This window comes from Ailuropoda melanoleuca, chromosome 4 (genome assembly GCF_002007445.2).
Source record: "Ailuropoda melanoleuca isolate Jingjing chromosome 4, ASM200744v2, whole genome shotgun sequence".
In the NCBI taxonomy this organism is placed as follows: Eukaryota; Metazoa; Chordata; class Mammalia; order Carnivora; family Ursidae; genus Ailuropoda; species Ailuropoda melanoleuca.
The window spans coordinates 11,361,231-11,374,250 of record NC_048221.1 but is presented as its reverse complement, the minus strand read 5'-3'; the positions used below and the strand labels follow the sequence as shown (position 1 = coordinate 11,374,250).

The window sequence follows — 13,020 nt, the reverse complement described above, 5'->3', positions numbered from 1 at the left end:
ACCTTCTGGAGCTAATATTATCATCTTGTTTTACAAATAAGGAAACCGAGGTTCAGAGAGAGGAAGTGACTTGCCTGAGGTCACACAGCGAGAGAAGGACCAGCCGGCACTGGAACCCACTCCTGGGCCAGGATTTGACTGAGTCTCATGCTGACTCATTCACTTCTTAGAACAGCATTTGCCCACCTCTTTTTACAAGTAAATACTTATTGAGGTACAACAGAGATACAGGAAGATACAGGAGAGGGCACTGAACTGTATAGCTCAGTAAATTTTCACAATAGAACACACCCTGTAACCACCACCCACCCAGTTCAAGCAACAGGACATGTTTAATGTGTTATGTGACTTTCACCACCATTAGGGAAAAAAAAAAAAGATCAATTCCGAGAAGCTTCCCTCGTGCTCCCCTACCCTCTTCCAAAGGAAGATAACATCCTGACTTGTTCCACACAGTTTTGCCTCCTTTGCGACTTTATGTAAAAGGGACCACATGGTATTGACTCTTTACCGTTTGTGATTCATCCAAGTTCAATCATCCCGCGGTTTGCTCATCTCGTTGCTGCATGGCATTTCACTGTGGAAGAGATCACAATGGATCCATTCCACAGCAGATGGATACTTGGGTTGCCTCCGGTTTGGGGTTATTACAAGGAGCACTAGTGGGCACGTCTATTGGGTGTAACTGCTGGGCTAGAGGAGAGGTGTATGGTCAATGTTAAGAGATCATGCCAGTTTTCCAACCTAGGTGAATTGATCTACACTCTGCCCAGCAGTGGAGAAGAGCTTCAGGTGCCCTGTATTCTCACCAGCACTTGGTCAGTCGGTACCCATTTTGCAGAGACGGCATCTGAGGCTCAGAAAGAGGCACTGCTGCCTCCTGGTCAATGAGAGATTCTGGGTCCTGCTCTGTCACCTCCTCTGCCTCCCGCATCCTGCCCCCACTGTGCCCTCCCAGCCTGGCTGTGGGGTGGGGTGGGACAGACAGGGTCACGTGGAGTTGCGTTCAGCGGGAGGAAGCCAGGCAGGGTGCAGACGGCTGCCGATTTTGGGGCTGGTCGGGGAAATCAAGGTAAGGGAGGGAGTGTATGTGGCCACTGAGGGGGTTCCCTGGGGGCGGAGCTGAGAGTGGGGAGGGGGGCAAGATGAGGACTGCATGTGGGAACACCCTGGGCAGAACTGTCACCCTCTTGTCCCCCAGGAGAACCCCCGCCATGGACCCACCATCACCATGCAAGGCCTCCCAAACCCAGCCTGCAGCAGCTTCGTCCCTGCTAACCTCCTACCGCTGGCACACAGGGGGCGATGGGGAGAAAGTAGCCGGAGGGTCCCGCTGGGGCCGACTTGCAGGCTGGGGGAGGGCGCTAAGCCACCAGGAGCCCGGGGTCAGCAGCCAGCCTGCCTCTCGCTCGCTGTTCCGTCGCGTCCTCTCTGCGCCCCCCAAGGAGTCACGCACAAGCCGCCTTCGCCTATCCAAGACCCTCTGGGGAAGGCATAAGAGCCCGCCGCTGGAGCCAGGACCAGAACCAGAGGCCCCAGGTACATGGTTCCCCCACCCAGGCTGGGAGGCCGGATGCTGGTTTTGTCTGCCTCCGGAGCATCAGCCCTACAGACACAGGAAGTTGTGGGGAGTGCAAAAGCCCAACAGGAAGTGGCTGGGGCCCAGCTGCCCTCTTCCCTCTTCCCCCTCACACAGGGACTGGGGGTTGGGGGAGTGGCCAGGGAACTGTGGGCTGGGGGTCCATCCTGGGGAAGGGAGAGGGAAGAGACTGAGGGTGGTACTGTCCAGATGCCAAAAGGCTCTTGGCCCCAGTGGGTCTCTCCTCATATCCAATAGCCCAGGCTCATTCTCTCCCGCCCAGATCCCCCTCAGCCGCCTCCTGCTCTCCTGCCCTCTGGCCTCTGTATCTTCAGTTTCTCCACCTCTTTGAACCTCAGCTTCTCCGTCAGTTAAATGGGGATCATAATTCCTACCTTAAAGCATATATTATGTCATTCACTCATATTCATTCATTCATTCATTCATTCATTCATTCATTCATTCATTCATTCAAACGAGGTCTGTTCGGCATTTATGACAGGCCAGGCCTTGATTTAGGCACTAAGGGCACAGCAGTAAACAAAACAGATGAAACGGCCTGCCCCATGTAGCTCACAGTGTAGTGGGTATGACAGACAGTAAACAAATAAACCAAAAACAACAGATGGGGCTGTTCCATAGAAGGGTCTAGAAGAGTAAGGGATGCCATGAAGATTGGAGTTGAGGAATGCGGCACTAGCCCAGGGCCCAGCATGCCTTAAGTGATCTATTAACAAGTGGAGTATTTAGTCCTCTGATGGGAAAACAATAGGACAGACAGGTGATCTGGGAGGGTTGATTCAGTCCGTCTGTTCCAGGAGGCTTATTTCTCACTGTTCATATTCCCATTTTTCAGAGGCATCCCTTCAACCCCCTCTAGGGTATTAGGTATTGCCCACTCCATAGGATCCAGAGAGAGTTCTCTAACAAGCAGGACTGTTCCTCCCCACCGTTCAAACACCTCCCATGGTTCCCCATTACCCCCAGGATAAAATCTCCAATTCTCTAACTGGCCCCCAAGGTTCTGTACCAGTCTCATCCTGGATCTTCCCCTTCTAGCCTCTGAGCCCACTGGGCCCTTCCTGCCTTTCCTGGGCCTTGCCATCTCTGAGGCTTTGCCCAAGCTGTTCCTGCCCTTGTCCCCTCCATCTCTGTCAAAATCCAACCTGCTGTTCAAGACCCAGTGCAAACCTACCATCTCTGGAGGCTTTCTCTATCCCACTGCACCACCACCTCTCCCTACCCTGATCTTTTTTCTATTCCTTTCTCAAATTTTGAATGCTTTCCACCTTAGATTAGTTATTTATGTAAAGAACCAAGGATGCTGTCTTGTTGTTTAACCTCTTGGACTTACCTACCTACTGTCTTAGTTAAGAGAAGATGTTTGCGTCTGAAGCCCAGCTCAACCACTCACAAGCTGTATGACACTGGGCAAGTCGCTCAACCTCTCTGGTTTTCAGTCTCCTCCTTGGCAAAATGGGGGTGATAATAGCCCTTGAATGGCTTTGGAGGATTAAGTGAGAGAAGGCATGTGGAGCAGTGAACGCAGTACAGGGCACATGTGTCCACTACCCATGGCCTGTGGGGACAAGGACAAAAGAGGGGTGGAAACTTGTCCAACAACAACCTGACGTGGCTGCTGGGTGGGTTGGGGTTGGGGGGAGAGGAGACACCTGGGAGGGAACCCCTGATGACCCTCTGTGAATGGAGAGGGTACTCTGAGGGAGAGGAAAGGACTCCCAGGTTCCCAGCACCTACTCCTCTACCCAGAGCCTGAGCCAGAGCCAGAGACCCCTGCCCCACAGATCCCTGAGGCCCCCACACCTGATGTACCCATCTGGAACATTGGGGCCTTCACCCTGCTCGATGGGAAGCTGGTGCTGCTTGGGGGTGAGGAGGAGGTGAGAAGGGGCACACGGGTGAAGGGAGGGAAGAAGAGGGTGGGAAGGAGAAAGAAGAGTGGGGGGGAGGGGAGGATAATGGAAAGTGTCTGCCTCTCCTTCTATTTGCCTGCCTGCCTCCCCTTTATGACTACCCACTCTTACGGACAACAGGGTCCTCGCCGGCCCCGGGCAGGGAGTGCTAGCTCTGAGGGCAGCATCCAGGTAGCCATGGGGGCCCTCAGGGATTCAGGTAAGTTTCAGAGGTGAGGAGGGCTGGGGCATTTGGGAGCATGTCAAGTGGGGCAGAATTCAAGATGATCCCATCCCCCAACCTTCCACCCCTGACTACCTACAGATCGGATCCCTGGAAAGACTGAACCAGAGGCTGCTGGCCCCAACCAGGTCCACAACGTTCGGGTGAGGCATTCACTGGGAGGTGGTGGGGAGAGCAAAGACTCCCATACCCTCAGAGATGAAAGGGGGCTCTTACTGGGTGATCTTGGACAGGTCATTTTTTTTGGCCTCAGTGTCCCTATCAGTCAAATGGAACTAATGAGAGAACCCCCGCCCCAACCAGGGCTGTTTATGAGAAGTCAGTAGAGAATGCAGAAAAGCATAGGATTGGTGCTTTAGAAAAAGGATCTGCTAGTTGCCTTTATTATTACTGCTAATACAGCCTGAGCTTGTGGCCCCCCAAACCAGCAGACCACCCAGGACATCCTGGGGGGAAAGAAGTTGAGGAGGGAGAATAGGATTCTGTCCAGCTGATATCCCCCTTCCCACAGGGATTGCTCAAGCGGCTGAAAGAGAAGAAAAAGGCCAGGTCAGAGATTGGAGCCAGTGCCTCCCAGTATGGGTAAGAGTCTCTGAGGGGCAGAAGGGGCTGGGATTCAACATTGCCCCCTCCACCTCCACCTGCCTATCATTCCCACCTTCACCAAATACCTCCTATAGCCCCCTCTGTCTCCTGCCCCATGTTGAGCAATGCTGGAGCCACCCCTCGCCTGAAGGGTGGGGGCAGAGTCTAACACACTAACTCTAAATCAGGAACTAAGTCAACCCCCTGGGCTGGGAGTGTCAGGGAAGGGACCACTCAGCTGAGATCTGAAGGATGGATGGAAGTTCGCCAGGCTGAGGGACAGGGAAAGCATTCCAGGCTAGGAAACAGGGTGTTCAAAGGCCAAGAGGCCAGATGAAGTGACAAAAAGAAGGCCTGGATCACTGGAGTTCAGAGAAAGGAGTTAAGTGGAGGGAAATGTGGTCAGAAGGTGACAAGGACTGTACTGTATAAGGTAACACAGGCCACCATGAGGAATTGAGCTTTTATCCCAAAAGCGATGGGTTCAAGTCCAATTTGGGTTCAAGTTCATCCTGGCCTCCCTCCACCCTTCAAGCTATGGGGGGTGGGTTGGTGGGGAGGAGGGAAGAATGACCACTTGTTCAACCGTCCCCTCCCAAGAACCCCCAGTGCTCTGGGATCTCGGGAATCGTTGGCCACGCTCTCCGAGCTGGACCTGGGTGCCGAGCGGGATGTGAGGGTCTGGCCACTGCACTCCAGCCTCCTGGAGGAGCCCCACTGCTTCCAGGTAAATGCAGACAACTCTCCACCTCACCCCGACCCTTTGGTTCTACCCTTGGCCTCAACCGCACCCTTGGGTTCCCATCTCCAACAGGTAACGTGGACGGGCGGGAGCCGCTGCTTCTCTTGTCGCTCCGCGGCTGAGAGAGACCGCTGGATCGAGGACCTTCGTCGCCACTTCCAGCCCAGCCAGGTCAGTACAGCAAGTAAGTTGGACGTGGAGGTCCCGCCCACAGCCCGGGCCCCGCCCTCTCCCCAACCCAAACCCCCGCCCGCGCCCTAACCCTGCCTCTTTGACACACCTGCCCGCTAACATCTTTGCAACACTCTGAGACCCTCCTCAGCTTCCGTCTATTAACAGCCCCTGATAAAACGACCCGGTCCCTTCTATTCAATCCTGGACCTCTTTGCACCCAAAGCCCCGCCTACCAGGCAAACGCCGTGTCCCCATCCCGCGGCTACCCTTACATATCCTGGAGCCCGGATCTCTCCGCGAGAGCCCAGAAAAGCTAGAGGGCTTTCGCAGAACCACCTTGAGACCGCCGTGGCCCCTGTCTTCCCCCAAGGGCCCAGCGATCTCCCTGGGGACACGGTGCCCCACGTCGAGCACCGACGCCTCCCCCAACCCACTCCAGTCCGCAGGACAACTTGGAGCGGGAAGAGACGTGGTTGAGCGTGTGGGTGCACGAGGCAAAGGGACTGCCCCGAGCTGCGGCGGGGACAGCAGGCGTGCGCACCGAGCTCTGGCTGGACGGCGCTCTACTGGCGCGTACAGCACCGCGGGCTGGCCCGGGCCCGCTCTTCTGGGCCGAACGCTTCCACTTCGAGGCGCTGCCGCCGGCGCGTCGACTGTCGTTGCGGCTGCGCGGAGCTGGCCCGGGGGGAGCAGCGCTGGGCCGCGTGGCACTGGCACTAGAAGAGTTGGGCGTCCCCCGCGCGCCCGCCGCTGGTCTGGAGCGCTGGTTCCCGCTGCTCGGGGCTCCCGCAGGAGCGGCGCTGCGGGCGCGGATCCGGGCGCGGCGCCTGCGCGTGCTGCCGTCCGAACGCTACAAGGAGCTGGCGGAGTTCCTCACCTTCCACTACGCGCGCCTCTGCGGGGCGCTGGAGCCCGCGCTGTCTGCCCAGGCCAAGGAGGAGCTGGCGGCTGCCATGGTGCGAGTGCTGCAGGCCACAGGCCGGGCGCAGGTGCGGCGCTGCGACGGGGCGGACCCAAGTGACCAGAGGCTGACTGATCTCTCGCTCCGGGGAGCAGGGTGTGGGGGGACCGGTGGCTCAGGACCCCGGCGGCACAGACGAGGGGCGGGGCACGATGAGGGGAGGGGCCTGAGCTTCAGCTGAGAGGGGCGGGGCCTGAACTGAGCCCCTGGGCTGAAAGATTTAAATTCCTGCTGTGTAGGCTGGAGGTTCCGACCTTGTGAGCCATAGCAGTGAGGACTCGGCCCCAGCACCAGCTAGGAGGGGCAGGGCCTGTGTCCCAGGTGTGAGTGATTGGCCAAGAGCTCGTATTCCCCCTGGCTCAGTCAGCTTCCCGCTCAATGTGAACCCCACTGTCCTCAGGCACTGGTGACAGACCTGGGCACCGCAGAGCTGGCACGCAGTGGAGGCCGTGAGGCCCTGCTCTTCCGGGAAAACACATTGGCCACCAAGGCCATCGATGAGTACATGAAGCTGGTGGCACAGGATTACCTCCAAGAGACTCTGGGTGAGCCAGACGGTGGATGTCAGAAGCCATCTGGGCGGGCTAGGAAACCCCAAGGGGAGATCTGGGAATTCCTAGGTAACCTGGATGCTGGTAGTGGGTAACACCTTTGGGGGTGCTGGAACCCTGGAGGCAACTGGGGGCTCCCCCAGAGATGTTAGGTGTCTCCGGAGGAAGCTGGAGACAGAGTTGGAGGCTGAGAGTGGTGGGTTCTGGTGGTCACGGCCCTGGCCTCTTGTCTGGCTGTGCTGAACTGCAGGGCAGGTCGTGCAGCGTCTCTGTGCCTCCAGTGAAGACTGTGAGGTGGACCCCAGCAAGTGCCCAGCCCCAGAGCTGCCACAGCACCAGACCAGACTGCGACACAATTGTGAGGAAGTCTTCCAAAACATCATCCACTCCTACAAGTGAGAATCAGGGCCCCAGAACCTAAGCCTAGCCCTACTTCTCAGCCACTGTGATAATAACCCTGACCCCCAGGGTTTCCAAATAAAAACAGGATGTCCAGCGAAATGGGATGCATGCAACATTTGGGACATACTTATACTAAAAAATTATTCATTTTTATCTGAAATTCCAGTTTAACTGTCCTGAAGTTTTGTTTGCTGAATCTGGTAACCCATTGCCCATGTCATGTCAACTTGGGGTTATTGACTCCAAGTAACCTCGGACCCAATTCCTTGTCCTCTAGCTACCCCATACCTTAATTCCATGCTACTTGACCCCAGTTAACATAGGACCTCAATCATGACCTCTGATTCCAGGTGATGCTAAAACTCCCGATCCCATGACCCTTGATCTTAAATGACCCTGTACCCCAAATTCCATGCAACTGATCACAAGAAACCTGGGATTCCAATTCCTTAAAATCTGACCCCAGGTTAACCTCTATGTTCAGTCCCATGTCACTTGGGACATCAATACCATAATTTCTGAATCTAGGTGACTCTGTAACCTCAAGCCTATCCTACTTCATTTTATGTAATCTGGCACCCCAATCTCATGTTCCTTTATAACTACATCCCAAGAATATGGACTGTATCCCCATGTGAACTTGTATCCCCACCTCCCAGACTCCAGCAGTCACCACAATAACCACACCATAAATCCTGACCCCAAGCATTATTATCCCCAGCGTCTCCAATCCTGGAACCCACAGTGCAGGTGATTCCTGACTTCTGACCTTAGGACCTTGATATGAATATGACCTTTATGTCCATACCCTCCCCCTTTGACCATGGCCTCTTCTTCCCCAGCTGGTTTCCGGCAGAGTTGGGCACCGTGTTCTCAGGCTGGCGAGAAGCATGCAAGGCACGTGGCTCTGAGGCACTGGGCCCCCGACTGGTGTGTGCCTCTCTCTTCTTGCGGCTCCTGTGTCCTGCCATCCTGGCACCCAGCCTCTTTGGTCTGGCACCAGAGCACCCTGCACCTGGCCCAGCCCGTGCTCTCACACTGATCGCCAAGGTCATCCAGAACCTCGCCAACAGTGCCCCGTAGGTGCCAGGAGGCTGGGGGGGGGGCATGCCAGGGCAGTGGGGTGGCAGATGCCTGGTCTGACCCATTCGATCCGACCTTTGCTCAGGTTTGGTGAGAAGGAGGCCTACATGGGCTTCATGAATAGCTTTCTGGAGGATCATGGACCAGCCATGCAACGTTTCCTGGACCAAGTGGCCATGGTGGATGTGGATGCAGCACCCAGTGGCTACCAGGGCAGCAGTGACTTAGCCCTCCAGCTGGCAGTCCTGCACGCCCAGCTCTGTACCATCTTTGCTGAACTTGACCAGGTATGGCCAGAGCCCAGGGTATGGGGTAGTAAGGCAAGAGGGCAGGGAACCTATGGTGCTAGAGAGCTTGCTTACTATCCTCCCTACATGCCCATCAGGCAACCCGTGACAGCCTGGAACCGCTGCCTACCATCCTGAGAGCCATTGAGGAGGGCCGGCCTGTACCTGTGACTGTGCCGATGCGGCTCCCACCGCCCCCAGCCCAAGTTCACTCCAGGTAGCCTGTCTGCCTCAGGTCTGGCCCAGTTCCGATGGGTTAGAGCAGGGGCAGGACCAAAGGCAAGTAAAGGGTCAGACCTGGGCCAGAGGAGAAGACAAGATCATGTCAGGGGTCAGGAACAGCAGTCACCTTGGGATTCACTGTCAGAAACTGTTGCATAAAGGTAAGAGGCTGGAGGTGGGGTCACCCAAGGGATCAGAGAGAGAGAGGGGTTCACAGTATGGTTAGAAGGCAGGTACTGGATCAGATTGGAGTCCAAGATGGGGATCGGCCATTGCAGAGGTCAGGGAGAGGTCACTTTTGGAATCACATGGAGAAAGTGATATTGTGGTCAGTGATGAGGGTCAGGTTTCAGTGAGAGGTTGTGGATGGGGTCAAATCAGGGGTTAGATCGGGGTCAGATATTAAGATGCACCATCAAGGGTCAGGGACAGGTTCATATGATAAGCAGAGGTCAGGCCCAGGGCCAAGTGGGGTCAAACATTATAGGTAAAGTCATATGGTCAGAGATCAGGGACCATGGTCTGTGAGGAGGCAGAGACTGGATCAGCTTAAGGTCAGAGGTCAGGGACAAAAGAGGGGCCAGACAGGGAAGGAAGAGGGTATCCCTGTGAGCAGAGATCAAACCCAGGGTCAGATTGGAATTAGAGGTTACGGAGATGGTCATGTCAAGGGTCATAAAGAGAACTGTATTGTCAGAAGTCCAGGACAAGGTCAGAGATCAAAATGTGATTCCATCAGTGACAAGGTCACATAGAAGTAAAAGATGAGAGGTGGAATCATTTCTGGTCAGAGGTAGGTTTGGGGGTCAGCTCAGGGGCCAGTCAAGGATCTGAGCTCTCCCATTCCACCCCCAGCTTCTCTGCAGGGGAGAAGCCAGGCTTCCTGGCTCCCCGGGATCTCCCCAAGCACACCCCTCTCATCTCCAAGAGCCAGTCTCTACGCAGCGTTCACGGCGCAGGGAGTTGGGCGCGACCGCAGCCAGACGAAGAGCGGCCCTCGCGGCTGCCGCGGCCCGTGCAGCGCACGCAGAGCGTCCCGGCTGGCCGCCCCGCTCGTCGCCGCCCCTCTGCAGGGCCCAGACCACGACCCAAAAGCTCGCTACGCACGGGGCCCTCTCCCCGAGGCCGGCCCTGGACCGGGGCCTCAGCATCGTTGCCTCGGAAGCCGTCCGTGCCGTGGCAGCGCCAGCTGGACCAGCCGCGGGACAGAGACCAGACGCTGGGCACGCACCGACCCGTGGGCAAGGTGAGGTCCCGCTCAGGTCTGCACATGGAGGGGAATGACGGGACTGGAGAGACAGAAAGCCAGGCAGGTCTGGGTTCAAATGCAGACCTCGCTACGCTGTGTGACCCCGGGCCTAGTGCAACCCTCTCGGAGCCTCAGTTTGCTCCTCTGTAAAACCGGAGCGAGGTTTCCTAACCGGGCAGGGCAGTGAGGAGGCAGAGCGCAAGGGACAAGGAGGTCAGGGTTTTTCGGGGAGAAGATGGGGCGTGACGACGGGTCAGGTTACAGCTGCTCCCTCCCCACAGTTGGCAGAGCTGCAGTGTGAGGTGGCCGCCCTGCGCGAGGAACAGAAGGCTCTGTCCGGCCTCGTGGAGTCATTGGGCACCCACCTCCGGGCCTTGACGGAGAAGCAGGAGCAGCTTCAGGGCCAGCTGCAAGAACTGGACTCCAGGCTCCGCGAAGGGTGAGCCCCGCCCCCTCCATTAGCTCAGCCCGGGGTGAGCCCGCTGTAATCAGATCTACCTTGGTCCCACTTTCATTCAGGCCCGGCCTCTCAATCGCACCCAAATCACTCCTGGCAGGCCACGCCCCCTTCCAGCACCGCCCCAACACACCTGTTTCGCCCCGCCCCTTGATCAGCTCCACCCACCTCAGGTCGCTAGCGAGTCCTACCTTCCAAGCCCCACTTCTCAATCAGGCCCTCCCAAACAGGTTGTTCCCTGGCCTCTGAGTCTGGGCACACCCTCATCCCTGTCACCACCTCACTCAGGACCGTCCAAGCCCCGCCCTCAAGAGTTGGTTGGTCCTTTCATCCCAGCCGTTCAAGGCTCTGATTCAGCCCGGGCTTCAAGCTTATCTAGGCCCCGCCCCCTAGCGTGGACAAACCCCGCCTCCACTCCAAGCCCCGCCCCCGAATTCCTGGCTGTCCAACCAGGAGCTGGAGGGGAGTTTCTCAGCTTCTGACCCTCCCCGCTTGCCCCTGATCCCCACAGGACCCCGCAGTCGGATCCAGGGCGTGGTGCTCCAAGCAGTGAGGATCACAGGCTTAAAAGTCTGGTGAGACCCCTGCCCTAGTCCTGGGGAAGATCTGGGCGGTGAGGGAACCAGGGTTAGGGTGCAGCCCTCCCCTGGCTCTGACCCCACTGCCACTGCCTCTCCAGGAGCGCCGCCTGGCAGAGATGGAGAGTACTCAGGCCCAGCTGAGGAATGTGGTCCAGAGCCTGCAGCTTCCTAGAACGTCAGGATCCCGGAGCCAGCCCCTACCCCTCAAACCACCCTGCATCAACGGAGATACCACTTGAGCTGCCCACCCTGTCCCACGTGGTCCGGGAGCAGATAGACGCCTTAAAGGCCTGTGCGACCCCTGCCTCAGCCCTACGTGGCCTCCAGTGGGGAGTGGAACCCTACTGCCAGCTAGTCTGGCACTGGGAGGTTACCCAGTAAAATTTTGATTTCAGTAAAATGGATGGATTTTTTTTGTTGCCAATCAGAAAGCATCCCCCTCCCACCATTTAAGTCTCCCAATTTCTCTCCTAATTGGAGGTCTCATGGAAGAGACAATATAAGGAGAGTCTCGCCAGCTGTGTGACCTTAGACCTTTACCCTCTTAGAGCCTCAATTTCCTCATCTGTAAAATGGATCTAAAGTTTCTTACACAATAGAAGACCCACTGTTTAAGGTGTTCAATAAAAGGTATTTGTCATTGTTAGGGGCAGCACCTGCTTCTGACTGAAGCCCAGGCCCCAGATGAGAGCACATTCCTAGGCCCCCAAATCCCACACCAGTTCCCTCATGGCAGGAAGAGCATGGGTCTGGGAGACAGATGAAGGAAGGGGCAAATAGGTGTGGAGACGGTTGAGCTCTGTAAGTGTTGGCTGGGTAAATAAGTGGGCATTTGAATCATGTGAACGGATGGGTTAGGGGTAGGTTGAATGGGACAATAGGCAGATAAATAGATTAGCATTTGGTGGAAACTTGCCCTGGTAGGTGAGTAAGTAGGCAGTTAGCTGAGATAGTTATGTCTGCCTAGAAAAGCCTGGTTCGCAGTAGGAAATAAATATTTGAGTTAATTGAATAAGTGGTTACATACATTGTATGAATATTTGTTGGGGTTTCCTGAGACTCTTCAGCTAGGCAGTGGGGAAACAATAATGTGCTAGGCAGACAGGACTCCTGTCCTCATGGAGCTTACACTCTAATAGAGACAAGTAAATGTGCAATCGAAGGATGGATGTCTGCATGGCTGGGTGGAAGGATGTGTGTAGGGATGGGTGGATGCTTGCTTGGTTGTTTGGATATGTAAGTATTTACTTTGGGTGGTGGGTGGATGGGCAGGTAGATGGAATGTGGATGGGTGGGTTGAGTGGGTGTTCAGATGGGTGGATGGGAATTTGGGTGGGTGGCTAGCTGGCTGACAGGACCAGATGTTGGTTGAGTGCTGGATGGATGTGTGGGTAGACGGAAGGTGGATGGGTGGTTTGAGCGGGTGTTTGGATGGATGGGTGGATAGCTGGTTAGTTGACTGAATGGATAGATGAGTGGTTGATTGGTTGAGTGTGTGAATGAATGGGTAGGAAGATGAATGGGTGGTTGGACATATGGATGGGTGGTGGATGGAAGAAAGCGACAGACCTGTTATGTATTCACGATGAGGTAGTTCTGGAGGCTGTGATCCTTGCGACTGGGTGGACCTAGGGCATTGGGGACCCAGGGTAGCTCTAGGGGCATGAAGGTGCTGAAGTCCGGTGTGGATAATGAGAAAGGAGGGAGAAGACTTGTGGTTGGAAGGTAGCTGATTAGGGGCAGGGGACTTAAGGATAAGGATTGTCTAGGTGGAGTTTTCAATGACCTATAAATGACCCATGGGGGAACTTCTCTGCCCCCTCCCCACTCTTCTGGTGCTATTAGCAGGCCTAGCATTGGAAGAACCAGTAGGGTGATGAGGAGCTATTGGGGGCAGGGGGACAAGTGTGTTGTCATGGAAACAGACCCTCTCCCTGGACTCTCAGGCCGCGCGGTCCCTTTAAGGGTGACCTGCCTGGCCACTCCCAAC

General features: G+C 56.0%; 2 protein-coding genes across 18 annotated transcripts in view; one reads left to right on the top strand and one right to left on the bottom strand.

Annotated features, from left to right (window-relative positions):
* LOC100482288 (cytochrome P450 4F22) overlaps nt 1-1,419 on the bottom strand; it is a 58,023-nt gene extending 56,604 nt beyond the window's left edge. For 15 of the 16 annotated variants that reach the window (XM_034657960.1, XM_034657962.1, XM_034657963.1 and 12 more), the window contains exons 1-2: nt 1,280-1,419; nt 512-577 (exon numbers count right to left, since the gene is read on the bottom strand). The gene's annotated coding sequence lies outside the window, so the exon portion shown is untranslated. Of the gene's footprint in view, nt 1-511; nt 694-1,279 lie in introns of all 16 variants that reach the window. The other variant, XM_034657951.1, reaches the window with a different exon arrangement.
* RASAL3 (RAS protein activator like 3) lies at nt 960-11,430 on the top strand. Of its 2 annotated transcripts, XM_034657943.1 has the most exons (18): nt 960-1,072; nt 1,202-1,539; nt 3,350-3,480; nt 3,634-3,712; nt 3,818-3,879; nt 4,248-4,318; nt 4,922-5,048; nt 5,136-5,234; nt 5,684-6,226; nt 6,599-6,743; nt 7,000-7,144; nt 7,994-8,230; nt 8,320-8,521; nt 8,620-8,738; nt 9,599-9,989; nt 10,274-10,431; nt 10,961-11,024; nt 11,129-11,430. In XM_034657943.1, the coding sequence occupies exons 2-18, from the start codon at nt 1,215-1,217 to the stop codon at nt 11,267-11,269; spliced, it is 3,039 nt and encodes a 1,012-aa protein (XP_034513834.1). In that variant the 5' UTR covers nt 960-1,072; nt 1,202-1,214; the 3' UTR covers nt 11,270-11,430. The 2 variants fall into 2 exon arrangements, with proteins under 2 accessions (XP_034513834.1, XP_034513835.1); XM_034657944.1 differs by lacking the exon at nt 10,961-11,024.
* The last annotated feature ends 1,590 nt before the right edge of the window (nt 11,431-13,020 follow it).